This window comes from Ranitomeya variabilis, chromosome 3 (genome assembly GCF_051348905.1).
Source record: "Ranitomeya variabilis isolate aRanVar5 chromosome 3, aRanVar5.hap1, whole genome shotgun sequence".
Taxonomy (NCBI): Eukaryota; Metazoa; Chordata; class Amphibia; order Anura; family Dendrobatidae; genus Ranitomeya; species Ranitomeya variabilis.
In genome coordinates this window covers 269,287,350-269,301,655 of record NC_135234.1, presented here as the reverse complement: position 1 = coordinate 269,301,655, position 14,306 = coordinate 269,287,350, and the positions used below count along the sequence as shown (strand labels likewise).

At 42.5% G+C, this 14,306-nt stretch overlaps 1 protein-coding gene across 3 annotated transcripts in view; it reads right to left on the bottom strand.

Moving 5' to 3' along the window:
• Positions 1-1,593: 1,593 nt before the first annotated feature.
• Positions 1,594-14,306, bottom strand: part of SMIM29 (small integral membrane protein 29) — a 130,152-nt gene continuing 117,439 nt past the window's right edge. For all 3 annotated transcript variants that reach the window (XM_077295480.1, XM_077295477.1, XM_077295479.1), the window contains exon 5: positions 1,594-2,349. In XM_077295480.1, the coding sequence (XP_077151595.1) occupies positions 2,281-2,349 (69 nt within the window). In that variant the 3' untranslated portion in view covers positions 1,594-2,280. The remainder of the gene's footprint in view (positions 2,350-14,306) is intronic.

The window sequence follows — 14,306 nt, the reverse complement described above, 5'->3', positions numbered from 1 at the left end:
GTTCTTCAATACAAAAAGTGAAACTCATTATATGGAGTTATTACAAACAGAGTGATCTATTTCACTTGTTTATTTCGGTTGATGTTGATGATTATGGCTTACAGCAAATGAAAACCCAAAAGTCATTATCTCAGTAAATTACAATTAAAAAACACTTGCAAAGGCTTCCTAAGCGTTTTAAAAGGTCCCTAAGTCTGTTTCAGTAGGCTCCACAATCATGGGGAAGACTACTGACTTGACAGATGTCCAGAAGGCAGTCATTGTCATACTCCACAAAAGGTCATTGCTAAAGAAGCTGGCTGTTCAGAGTACTGTATCCAATCATATTAATGGAAAGTTAAGTGGAAGGAAAAAAAAAGTGTGGTAAAAAAAGTGCACAAGCAACTGGGATAATCACAGCCTTGAAAGGATTGTTAAGAAAAGGCCATTCAAACATTTGGGAGAGATTCACAAGGAGTGGACTGCTGCTGGAGTCATTGCTTCAAAGAGCCACCACACAGACGTATCCAGTACATGGGCTCCAAGTGTCACATTCCTTTTGTCAAGCCACTCATGACCAATAGACAACACCAGAAACATCTTACCTGGGCCAAGGATAAAAAGAATTGGACTGTTTCTCAGTGGTCCAAGGTGTTTTCAGATGAAAGTAAATTTTGTATTTCATTTGGAAATCAAGGTCCCAGAGTCTGGAGGAAGAGTGGAGAGGCACACAATCCAAGCTGCTTGAGGTCTAGTGTGAAGTTTCCACAATCCGTGATGCTTTGGGGAGCCATGTCATCTGCTGATGTAGGTCCACTGTGTTTTATCAAGATCAAAGTCAGCGCAACCGTCTACCAGGAAATTTTAGAGCACTTGATGCTTCCCTCTGCTGACAAGCTCTTTGGAGATGGAAATTTCATTTTCCAGCAGGACTTGGCAGCTGTCCACACTGCCAAAAGTACCAATACCTGGTTTAAAAACAACAGCATCATGGTGCTTTGATTAGCCAGCAAACTCGCCTGACCTTAACCCCATGGAGAATCTATTGGGTATTGTCAAGAGGAAGATGAGAAACACCAGATCCAACAACCCAGACGTGCTAAAGGCTGCTATCAAAGCAACCTGGGCTTCCATAACACCTCAGCAGTGCCACAGGCTGATCGCCTCCATGCCACACCACATTGATGCAGTAATTGATGAAAAAGGAGCCCCCGACCAAGTATTGAGTGTATTTAATGAACATACATTATTTAGGATTCTAAAATCATTTTTCAAGCTGGTGTTTTAAAGTATTCTATTTTACTGAGGTAATGACTTTTGGGTTTTCAATGGCTATAAGCCATAGTCATCAACATTAACAGAAATAAACACTTGAAATAGATCACTGTTTGTATTGTAATGACGGTTTGAAGTATACGAGCTTCACTATTTGTATTCAGGAACAGAAATAAAGTAACTTAATGATGATATTCTAATTTTGTGAGAAGCACCTGTAGTTTATGAATGCACCAAGACTCATGAGCTCTGGCAAAGTGTAGCTGGGCTTGAGTAGGAAAATGCTTAAAAATCCAGGTCAGAATGAATGTATGACTTTTAAAAAGTAAAAAAGCCTCATCAGGACCAATATCTATTTAATAAATGAAAAATCTAACATAAAAAACAGAAACCTTATTGAAAAGTTGGCGATAAATACTGTAGGCTGCACGCACATGGCTTTAAAGCCATTAGGAGCCATATAATCAGATTCTGTTAAATTGAAGCAGGAAAAGTTTCTATTTCCTTTAAAATAACATCCACTTCTATTACTTAATGCAGCTGGAACTCAGACAGCAACTATAGCAATGTAAATGTAGCTCACGTTTCATTCCACAGTTAGCAGTTTATATTTGTTTGTTACAATAAAAAGTAAACAAGGACTTCTTTTGTGGAGAAGAAAAAGTGCCAAAAAGAAAAACAAAAATCCCTTCTTCCTTTGGCTGTGATCTGTCCAGGTTCTAAAAAGAACACACATAACCCTATAAACATTTATGCAGATTTATCTTAGAGGATATTAAATAGGCTCTCCATATTTTGCCCCATATAAAATTGTGTATGCAGATAAGCATACTATACAGTATATATTTTCACATACAAACTTCCACACTGCATAATCATATAAGTACATACGTGAAGACAACAGATTTCTTTAAATAAAACATTATTAAATTGGCTGCAAATAAAGAAATGCTGAAGATCTTTGACAGGTGGAGGATTCTGTGCTCTTCCCATCCATGTTCAGACTGCTTTCTCAGCAAATAAGGTTTATGCAGTCACATCCCTTAATGATGCCCTTTTGTACTGATTGTATCCACTTGTCCAGCCATGCACAACCTGTAACAAAAGGGAATTTAAGCAAAGATTAATTTCCATTTATGACACAATTGTTTTCTGCTTATTTACAACTTTTCAAATATCTCATTTAGACATATTATATATGACTGCATCAGTCAAGGCAGATAGACCCCATAATCCCACATTGAACCCCATATTCAATGTTGCCACGTCCCATCACAAAAATATGACACACACACAGTGGACAGTTTTTTAGTTCTGTCAGCTTTCCTGATATGTCCGAGTAGAGGGAAATGCTAATCTAAATGCCCCATAGACATTACACGAGGCACCCACACCCGGCAAAGTTAATGGGATCGGCTGACCATCTAATGTGTATTGGGAGGTGGGGGACAGGACGGGACACATTGATCAGACTTCAAATTGCTTACTTTGTTCAGTGCATAGCCACTGCACCAGCTTATCTATGTCTGTGTCATAAAGGTATGCTTGATCCCAATCCCATTTTAAGAAAAGATTTTCTTTCTGATAGCAGCTACGTCACCAGACAAGGTCAGTGGAGTGGTGGCTGTGCTTGGCCATTTTATTTTTTATTTTTGTGCTGCCATAGAAGTGAATGGAGAGCTGCACTAGACCACACCACAACACCACCAAATAAATAACAGTGCAGAACTTAAAAAAACCCCAAACTGCTGGCATGGTGCTTTTAATTGCAGAGCTGGAGCGGTACTGCTAAAGCGAGGCCCCTGCCCCTAGTCTTATACTTGTCATCTGTCACCTTTTGCTATTATCCGAGCCTCTACAGTCAGTTTTCAACAGTTTGTGACCTGCTGGATCACAGGTGTTTGTTGGTATGATCCACAGGTCACAACTCAATGCAAGTCAGCGCCTTGTTCTGGCTCTCAGACTTGCACGGAGAGCTTGTGACCATTGCCTCCGACTTCTAGTCTGTAATAAATTGAGGCCACGATATGACAGCGTGGGACCAAAGAGGCATTGGGAACAGCTGAAAAGGGCTGGTGGCAGGTTTATTAGTAGGTGCAGGTATTTTACGTTCATAGCATAACTGCAGCACATTTAAAAAAAAAAAAAAAGGCCACTGGGGTGTCGCTTTAAGGAAGTGTTTAACTTGCTACACTGTTCTCTTTATCCAAGAAGTATCGTTTCTCCTTGCTGAGATTGACATGCTAAGCATGCTGAGATGAGGAGACTTAAAGCCGCAATGCTCCTCTGGGAAATATGCTAATTATGCAAATTGTCTCTTCAGAGAGGAAGAGAACTAGAACTCTAGTGCCACCTACTGGAAGTAGCAATCCTACAAGAATCTACACTGAGCTGTGTTTTTCCCCCACAGACCGCCCCCTTCACACTGCCTAGAAAGCTCTCCTTCTCACTTGCCTGCATGTAAGGGTACCGTCACACAGTGCAATTTTGATCGCTACGACGGCACGATCCGTGACGTCGCAGCGATCGTATGATTATCGCTCCAGCGTCGTAGACTGTGGTCACACGTTGCAATCACGGCGCTGGAGCGATGCCGAAGTCCCCGGGTAACCAGGGTAAACATCGGGTTACTAAGCGCAGGGCCACGCTTAGTAACCCGATGTTTACCGTGGTTACCAGCGTAAAAGTAAAAAAAAAAAAACCGTACATGCTCACCATCTGATGTCCGTCCGGTCCCTTGCCGTCCGCTTCCTGCTCTGACAGATCCGGCCGTACAGTGAGAGCAGAGTGCAGCGGTGACGTCACCGCTGTGATCTGCTCTCACTTTCCGGCCGGCAGACAGTCAGAGCGGGAAGCGGACGGCAAGGGACCGGACGGACATCAGATGGTGAGCATGTACGGTTTTTTTTTTTTTACTTTTACGCAGGTAACCACGGTAAACATCGGGTTACTAAGCGCGGCCCTGCGCTTAGTTACCCGATGTTTACCCTGGTTACCAGCGAACGCATCGCTGGATCGCTGTCACACACAACGATCCAGCGATGTCAGCGGGTGATCAAGCGACGAAAGAAAGTTCCAAACGATCTGCTACGACGTACGATTCTCAGCAGGATCCCTGATCGCTGCTGCGTGTCAGACACTGCGATATCGTAACGATATCGCTAGAACGTCACGAATCGTACCGTCGTAGCGATCAAAATTGCACTGTGTGACGGTACCCTAATTCTAAACCCCTCATTCCCCCTCCCACCTGATACCAGCTATAACTGGTACAGCAACTTTCAAACCGTATGGGCCTTCTCTTTGTTCTCTTAAACTGGAATATAATCGTGCAGCTTAGGTCTGGAAGCAGGACAAATACATTTTTGGCCTCTGCATCGGCCAGGCCATCACCCAGTGCGTTTTCCAATTTCCTGTACCCTTGGTAGCCGAGAAACAAATTACTGTTTACTCACAGTGGATAGCCAGGTCATGTTTGGTCTTAAAAGAATGCTAGTCGCAAAACAAGGTCAATGGTAATTTCATCATCGCTATACCAGGTTGCATCCTGGAGCTACAGTGGGTATAAATGTTCCATAACTCTGAGTCCCTCTGAGAAAGTAGGAGTGCATTCCATAGTTCCGCCCACTCTGATGTCATGACCAGAGTGCATATCTTAACCCTGCTGAGTTATGAGTGAGTCTTTGCCCAGGAAAAGAGCTAACAGCAGTTCTGCAAGCTGCTTCAATGCATTCCGATGTCCGCCCCTCCCCCTGCCATATGGTTTGTCATGATCTGAAATAATAGAGGACTGTAAGTGTTTTTTTCAACTTTAGTCCAGTCCCTTTTTATTTGTAATTGTTGTACATGCGATACTTGTCTTCTTTTATATCCTTTTACCCTTCTGTAAACACTGCCTATCTTTTGGAGTAAAATATAAAAAATTACAAGCTTTGTTTCTCCTTGCTCTATAATGTACTGTCATGTCCTCTGAAGTGAATTACGCTACTAATTTGGGTTGACCCATTATTAATTAAGAAATCAGCTGGTAGCAGTGGATTTGTCCTGTGCATTTGGAAAACCTGGTAGCGACGGACAGCGTTTATAATTATTGTTCCCGCCTGAGTGGGAGTAGTTATATCGCCCTCGCTGCAGTGTGCCCATTAGCCAGTACAAAGTACAGCAGCCTTTCTGGCGACTAATTATCCTAGGTGCAGTACCCGGTCTGACCTGAGGGTGAGGGGGGCGCCAGAGAGCTGGAAGTTCCAAACCGGAACTGGGAAGTGGGATATAGGTAAATCCCCTTAAGAAAGAACTGGGGCAACCAAACAACCCCGGTTCATGACATTAGTGTGAGCGTTGTGGATGATAAAGATATCCTTCCTGTGATTCGTGACACATAGATTCATGTTCTCTTTTATACCCACAGACTAGTGTCAGCCAAGAAACATAATATCCCAACAGCATGGAGCTGTTTGGTGACAAATCACTAAACAAATTTAAAAATATTTTACAAAAGATAACACAGAATTGAGTTTTTAAATGAAGTTCTTTATTATTAAAAGAAATCCAAACCTACAGGGATTGCCCCCTAAACCTTTTAAGGTCATGCCACGGCATCTGAATCAGATTAAGGTCAGGTCTTTGACAAAGGCCACTCCAAAGTCTTAAATTTAATTTTCTTAAGACATTCAAAAGGTGGACTTGGGTTATGCAGCAGGACAATGATCCAAAACAAACCAAGTGTGCTTCAGCTTGAGGTCACAAACAGATAGCTGGACATTCTCCTTCAGTGTTTTTTTTTTCTTTTGGTAGACAGCAGAATTCATGGTTCCATTTACTACAGCAGGTCTTCCAGTTACTGAAAAAAACAACACAGCCCCAGGCCATCACTCTACCACCACCATATTTTATTGTTGGTATGATGTTCCTTTTCTGAAATGCTGTGTTACTTCTATGCCAGATGTAATGGAACATACAAGACAAAAGTTTAAACTTTTTAGATGTTGTCAGTCCACAGAATATTCTCCCAAAAGTCTTGGGGATCATCAAGATGTTTTTGGCCTTTATGTTTTTATTGCTCAGAAGTGGTTTTCATCTTGGAACTCGGTCATGTAGGCCATTTGTTGCCCAGTCTTTCCTATGGGAGTCATGAATACTGACCTTAACTGAAGCAAGTGAGGCCTGTAGTTCTTTCTATGTCGTTGTGGGGTCTTTTGTGACCTCTTGGATCAGTCGTTGCTGCGCTCTTTGGTTAATTTTGGTTTGGTCACTCCTGGTAAGGTTCACCACTGTTCATGTTTTCGCTATTTGTCGATAATGGCTTTTACTGGGGTTCACTGGAATCCCAAAGCTTGACAAATGGCTTTATAACCCTTTCCAGACTGATAGATCGCAATTACTTTGTTTCTCATTTGTTCCAGAATTTCTTTGGATCACAGCACGATGTCTAGCTTGTGGTCCACTTCACTTTGTCAGGCAGATACTACAACCCCTGGCAAAAATTATGTAGTCACCGGCCTTGGAGGATGTTCATTCAGTTGTTTAATTTTGTATAAATAAAAAAAAATAAATAAATAAAAATCACAGACATGGCACAAAACTAAAGCCATTTCAAATGGCAACTTTCTGGCTTTAAAAAAAACACTAAAAGAAATCAAGTACAAAAATGTGGTATTCAGTAATAGTTACTTTTTTTTTAACCAAGCATAGGCTAAAAATTATGGAGTCACTCAATTATGAGGGAAAAAATTTCTGGAATCATGAAAAACAAACAAAAAAAAAACACTCCAACACGTCACTAGTATTTTTTTTTTGCACCACCTCTGGCTTTTATAACAACTCGCAGTCTCTGAGGCATGGATTTAATGAGTGTCAAACAGTACTCTTCATCAATCTGGCTCCAACTTTCTCTGATTGCTGTTGCCAGATCAGCTTTGCAGGTTGGAGCCTTGTCATGGACCATTTTCTTCAACTTCCACCAAAGATTTTCAATTGGATTGAGATCCGGACTATTTGCAGGCCATGACATTGACCTTATGTGTCTATTTTCAAGGAATGTTTTCATAGTTTTTGCTCTATGGCAGGATGCATTATCATCTTGAAAAATGATTTCATCATCCCCAAACATCCTTTCAATTGATGGGATAAGTAAAGTGTCCAAAATATCAACATAAACTTGTGCATTTATTGAAGATGTAATGACAGCCATCTCCCCAGTGCCTTCACCTGACATGCAGCCCCATATCATTAATGACTGTGGAAATTTGCATGTTCTCTTTATGCAGTCATCTTTATAAATCTCATTGGAACAGCACCAAACAAAAGTTCCAGCATCATCACCTTGCCCAATGCAGATTCGTGATTCATCACTGAATAGGACTCATCCAGTCATCCACAGTCCACGATTGCTTTTACTTAGCCATTGTAACCTTGTTTTATTCTGTTTAGGTGTTAATGATGGCTTTCGTTTGGCTTTTCTGTATGTAAATCTCATTTCCTTTAGGCGGTTTCTTACAGTTCGGTCACAGATGTTAACTCCAGTTTCCACCCATTCGTTCCTCATTTGTTTTGTTGTGCATTTCCTGTTTTGGAGACATATTGCTTTAAGTTTCCAGTCTTGACGCTTTGATGTCTTCCTTGGTCTACCAGTATGTTTGCCTTTAACAACCTTCCCAGGTTGTTTGTATTTGGTCCAGATTTTATACACAGCTGACTGTGAACAACTAAGGCTACTTTCACACTAGCGTCGTTTGCAATAAGTCGTTCAGGAGGAAAAAATGCATCCTGCAAAGTTGTCTGCAGGATGCATATTTTTTTCCCATAGACTAACATTACCGACGCATTGCGACGTATTGCCACAAGTCGCAACCGTCGTGCGACGGTTGCGTCATGTTTTGGCGGACCACCGCCACAAAAAAAGGTTACATGTACCTTTTTTTGTGCGTCGAGTCTGCCATTTTCGACCGCGCATGCGTGGCCGAAACCCCGCCTCCTCCTCCCCAGACCTTGCAATGGGGCAGCAGAAGCGTCGTAAGACTGCTTCCGCTGCCCACGTCGGGCATTTATTTCACAGCATGCGTCGGTACGACGCACTGCAACGGGCCCATACCGACACAAGTGTGAAAGCAGCCTAACATCTTTTGCAACATTGCTTGATGATTTACCCTCTTTTAAGAGTTTGATAATCCTCTCCTTTGTTTCAATTGACATCTCTCGTGTTGGAGCCATGATTCATGTCAGTCCACTTGGTGCAACAGCTCTCTAAGGTGTGATCACTCCTTTTTAGATGCAGACTAATGATCAGATTTAAATTTGACGAAGGTGTTAGTTTTGGGTATATAAATTTACAGGGCGATTCCATAATTTTTTTTCCTCAGAATTGAGTGATTCCAAAATTTTTACCCTATGCTTGGTTGAAAAAAGTAACCATTACTGACTACCACATTTTTTATTCTTGATTTCTTTTAATGTTTCTTAAAGACAGAAAGTTGCCAGTTGAAAAGACTTTAGTTTTGTGCCATATCTGATCTGCTTTTTTTTTTATACAAAATTAAAACAACTGAATGAACATCCTCCAAGGCTGGTGATTACATAGTTTTTGGCAGGTGTTTTATACAAGTGATTTCTTGATCGAGAACGGGTGTAGTAGTAATCAGGCCTGTGGGTCGCTAGTGAATTTGAACTCCTCTTCCAAAAGATGTCAAACAATGTTTTAACCCCTTTCTGACATCGGGCGTAATAATACACCGACGCCGGACATCCTCCCTTTCATGTGGGACATGTACCCGCAACAGCCGTGGGTGGAATCGCGAACCACCTGCCGCTGTTAACCCGTTAAATGCAGCTGTCAAACTCTTACAGCAGAATCTAACATGTGCTTCTGGCAAGCCTGCCAGAAATACCGCCCATCGGCGCCTGTGGCACATGACCGCGGTTGTCACTGCCGGATTGCTATGAGTGCCACCTGGTGGTCAGCACTCATAGCAAGTCAGCACTCATAGCAAGTCAGCAATTCTGCTACATACAGGAGATCTGAAAATCTGTATAAGTTCAAATCACCCCCTTTTGCCCCATACAAAAAAAAAACACACGTGTTTGGCATTGCCATGTTCAGAATCACCAGGTCTATCAATATATATATATATAAAAAAAAAGAAGGAATTGACCCGATCACTAAATGGCACAACAAGAAAAAAGTAAAAAACGGCAGAATTTTTATTTTGGGTCGCCACAATATTGCATTAAAATGCAATAACGCACGATCAAAAGATTGTATCTGCACAAGATGGTAGCCAAAAAAGTCAGCTCAGCACGCAAATAAGTCATCACCCAACCAGAGATCACGAAAAATGGAGACGCTAGACATGTTTGTCGTCTAACTCGTAATGACTTGGAGAATCATCATGGCAGGTCAGTTTGTAGAATTGCACTTTTTTTTGCAATTTCACGGCACTTGGAATGGTTTCCCTTTTTTCCAGTACACAGTATTTCAAAAAACCAATGGTGTCATTCAAAAGTAATAATAATATTTCTCTAGCGCCATCATATTCCGCAGCACTTTACAGTTTAACAGTGTCAAACACAACAGTCATAAGTAACAAAGTTAACAATAATTAAAGCAAAATAAAACGACCCTGCTTGTGAGAGCTTACAATCTACAATGAGGTGGGGGTGATAAAGTACAGGTGTGTATTTATAATGATTATCCAGCCACCTTCAGAAAGTGGGGGATAGATCGAGATGGTGAATTGGCCACACACACTAAAATACAATATAATTATATATATATATATATATATATATATATATATATATATATATATATATATATATATATATATATATATATATATATATATATATACACTAGCTGTGCTACCCAGCTTCGCATGGGTTAATGACTGCTGTTAGCAAAATAGAATGTGTTAACAAAAATTTATTCTGCACACAAAAACCACAAAACAAATAGATAGAAATGTAATTATTAAAAGGCAAAAACTAAGCTAATAGAAGAATTTCACAACATATATTAGCTTTGATATACTGAGAATGTCTTTGTTGCCTATATTAACCAATCAGAGCTCAGGTTAATTAACTGTAGCAAAATAGAAGCTGAGCTGTGATTGGTTGCTATTGGCAGCCTGATAAATCCCCAGCCAACAGGAAGCCCTCCCCCCTGGCAGTATATATTAGCTCACACATACACATAATAGACAGGTCATGTGACTGACAGCTGCCGTATTTCCTATATGGTACATTTGTTGCTCTTGTAGTTTGTCTGCTTATTAATCAGATTTTTTTTTTTGAAGGATAATACCAGACTTGTGTGTGTTTTAGGGCGAGTTTCGTGTGTCAAGTTGTGTGTGTTGAGTTGCGTGTGGCGACATGCATGTAGCGACTTTTGTGAGATAGAGTTTTGTGTGGCGACATGCGTGTAGCAACATTTTGTGTGTCGAGTTGCATGTGACAGGTTAGTGTAGCAAGTTGTGTGCAGCAAGATTTGTGCATGGTGAGTTTTGCGCGTGGCGAGTTTTATGTGTGGTGCGTTTTGAGTATGTGCATGTTTTGTGTGAGGCAACTTTTGCATGTGGTGCAACTTTTGTACATGTGGCAATTTTTGCATCAGGTGAGTTTTCCATGAGGTGAGTTTTGCACGTGTGGCGAGTTTTGCGTGAGCCTAGTTTTGCATATGGCGAGTTTTGCATGTAGCGAGTTTTGCGCGTTGCGAGTTTTGAGTGGTGACTTTTGTGTTTCGACTTTTATGTGGCGAGGTTGGTGTGTGTGGTGAAATGTGTGCTGAGGGTGGTATATGTGTTCAAGCACGTGGTAGTGTGTGGCGCATTTTGTGTGTGTGTTCATATCCCCGTGTGTGGTGAGTATCCCATGTCGGGGCCCCACCTTAGCAACTGTACGGTATATACTCTTTGGCGCCATCGCTCTCATTCTTTAAGTCCTCATTGTTCACATCTGGCAGCTGTCAATTTTCCTCCAACACTTTTTGCTTCACTTTTTCCCCATTATGTAGATAGGGGCAAAATTGTAACGCGCGGGGTTAAAATTTCACCTCACAACATAGCCTATGACGCTCTCGGGGTCCAGACGTGTGACTGTGCAAAATTTTGTGGCTGTAGCTGCGACTGTGCAGATGCCAATCCCGGACATACACACATACATACACACATTCAGCTTTATATATTAGATATACCTGTATGTAATCTCCTGTATATAGTATATACCTGTGTCATCTCACCTATATATAGTATATACCCGTGTGTCATCTCCTCCTGTATATAGTATATACCTGTATGTCATCTCCTCCTGTATTAGACCTCGTTCACACGTTATTTGGACAGTATTTTTACCTCAGTATTTGTAAGCTAAATTGGCAGCCTGATAAATCCCCAGCCAACAGTAAGCCCACCCCCTGGCAGTATATATTAGCTCACACACACATAATAGACTGGTCATGTGACTGACAGCTGCCGGATTCCTTATATGGTACATTTGTTGCTCTTGTAGTTTGTCTGCTTATTAATCAGATTTTTATTTTTGAAGGATAATACCAGACTTGTGTGTTTTAGGGCGAGTTTCGTGTGTCAAGTTGTGTGTGTTGAGTTGCGTGTGGCGACATGCATGTAGCGACTTTTGTGTGTCGAGTTGCATGTGACAGGTTAGTGTAGCAAGTTGTGTGCAGCAAGTTTTGCGCATGGCGAGTTTTGCGCGTGGCGAGTTTTATGTGTGGTGCCTTTTGAGTATGTGCAAGTTTTGTGTGAGGCAACTTTTGCATGTGTTGCAACTTTTGTGCATGTGGAAATTTTTCCGTGTGTGCAAGTTTTCCATGAGGTGAGTTTTGCACGTGTGGCGAGTTTTGCATGTGGCGAGTTTTGCGCATGGCGAGTTTTGAGCGGCGACTTTTGTGTTTCTACTTTTATGTGGCGAGGTTGGTGTATGTGTGGTGAAATGTGCGCGGAGGGTGCTATATGTGTTCGAGCACGTGGTAGTGTGTGGCGCATTTTGTGTGTGTGTTCATATCCCCGTGGTGGTGTGGTGATTATCCCATGTCGGGGCCCCACCTTAGCAACTGTACAGTATATACTCTTTGGCGCCATCGCTCTCATTCTTTAAGTCCCCCTTGTTCACATCTGGCAGCTGTTAATTTGCCTCCAACACTTTTCCTTTCATTTTTTCCCCCATTATGTAGATAGGGGCAAAATTGTTTGGTGAATTGGAAAGCGCTGGGTTAAAATTTCACCTCACAACATAGCTTTGACGTGCTCGGGGTCCAGACGTGTGACTGTGCAAAATTTTGTGCCTGTAGCTGCGACGGTTCAGATGCCAATCCCGGACATACACACACATTCAGCTTTATAATATATATATATATATATATATATATATATATATATATATATATATATATACACACACACACACACACACCTACATACACACACACACACACACATATATATACATGCATATATATTCAGTTCAAAGAAGCTTTATTGGCAGGACCAAATAAACATCAGTTTTGCCAAAGCACAAGTACAGTAGGGAAAAGGGAGTAGGGACTGTGGGGATAATGGGTAGGGACTGTGGGAACGATGGATGGGGTGCAGGGTGGGGGTAAGGAAGTCCATGGCATATCATGGCTGTCTTTCTCACAGTCTATGGCACGCGTTCACATACTGCGCTGCTATCTCCACCGCGCTCTCTTCTTCCCCCAGCAGGATATGTTATCTCTTCCTCCTTCATGGTGCGGAAATCCGGGAAGAGATCTGAGAGTCTCCTGAAGTGAGTGTCCCTCACTGCTGAATATTTGGGGCAGTGTAGCAGGAAGTGGTTCTCATCCTCCAGGGCCTCGAGGTCACAGTGTACGCACAGTCTGTCCTCCCTGGGCTTGTAGCTCTGTCTGTGCCGGCCGACCTCAATGGCCAGATTGTGGGCACTGAGTCTATACCGGGTCAGGATCTGGCGGTCTCTGGACTCAGAGAGTTTCCCCAGATATGGCGCCAGTCTGTAGTCTCTCTGTAGACTCTGGTACATGGACAGTTTCTGTGAGCTGCTGATCTCGTTCCTCCAGACATTGACGTACCTCTCCTGCCCCTCCTCTACCATCTTCCTGATTGTGGCTTTTGTCAAGTTGTTTTGGTTGACGGTTCGGTCAGGTTGGGTTTGGTTGAGCTGTTCCCAGGGTCCTGGTTTGTGGGGACCACCTGTATGTAGCATGGCTTTATGGTGATGGGAGCTTGGGTTGCTACTCTGTAGGTGAGCCTGGAAGGACAGCACCCTCTTCAGGACTGCTAGGTGCAGCGGGAATCTGCCCAGCTCAGCAGGCATTGTTGGTGGTGCTCCGATGGACCTGGAGAAGGTGTTTACAGAATTCCAGGTGGAATATTTCTGTTGGACTGAAATCCCACTTTGACCAGTCTGGGTATGTGTGAGGGCCCCAGACTTCACTGGCGTATAGGAGGATTGGGGTGATTATGGCATTGAAGATTTTTAGCCAGACCCTCACTGGTGGCTTCAGATGGTAGAGCTTCCTTCGGATGGCATAGAAGGTTTTGCAGGCCTTGTTCTTCAGTGTCTCTATGGCTTGTTTGAAGCTCCCTGACTGGTGAATTTCCAGGCCCAGGTAAGTATATTTGTCCGTTTCTGTAAGAGCGCAGTTGTTTAGCATGAATGGAAGGTGCTGGTTCGGTCTTGGCTTTCTCTTCTGGAACAGCATGATGTTGGTTTTCTTTGCATTGATCGGTAGTGCCCACGTGGAGCTGAATTTCTCCAGGATTTTCAGGTTTTCTTGGAGACCTTTCTCAGTTGGTGACAGCAGCAATAGGTCATCTGCATAGAGCAAGAATTTCACCTGGGCATCATGGAGTGTGAGACCTGGTGCCGTGGAAGATTCCAGAGTGGTGGCCAGCTCATTAATGGAGATATTGAAGAGCGTTGGGCTTAGGGTGCAGCCCTGTCTGACTCCGCGGTTCTGCTGGAAATCAGCTGTTCTTCTACCGTTCACACTCACACTGCAGCGGTTCTCGGTGTAGGAGCTTTTGATGACATCGTAGGTCTTT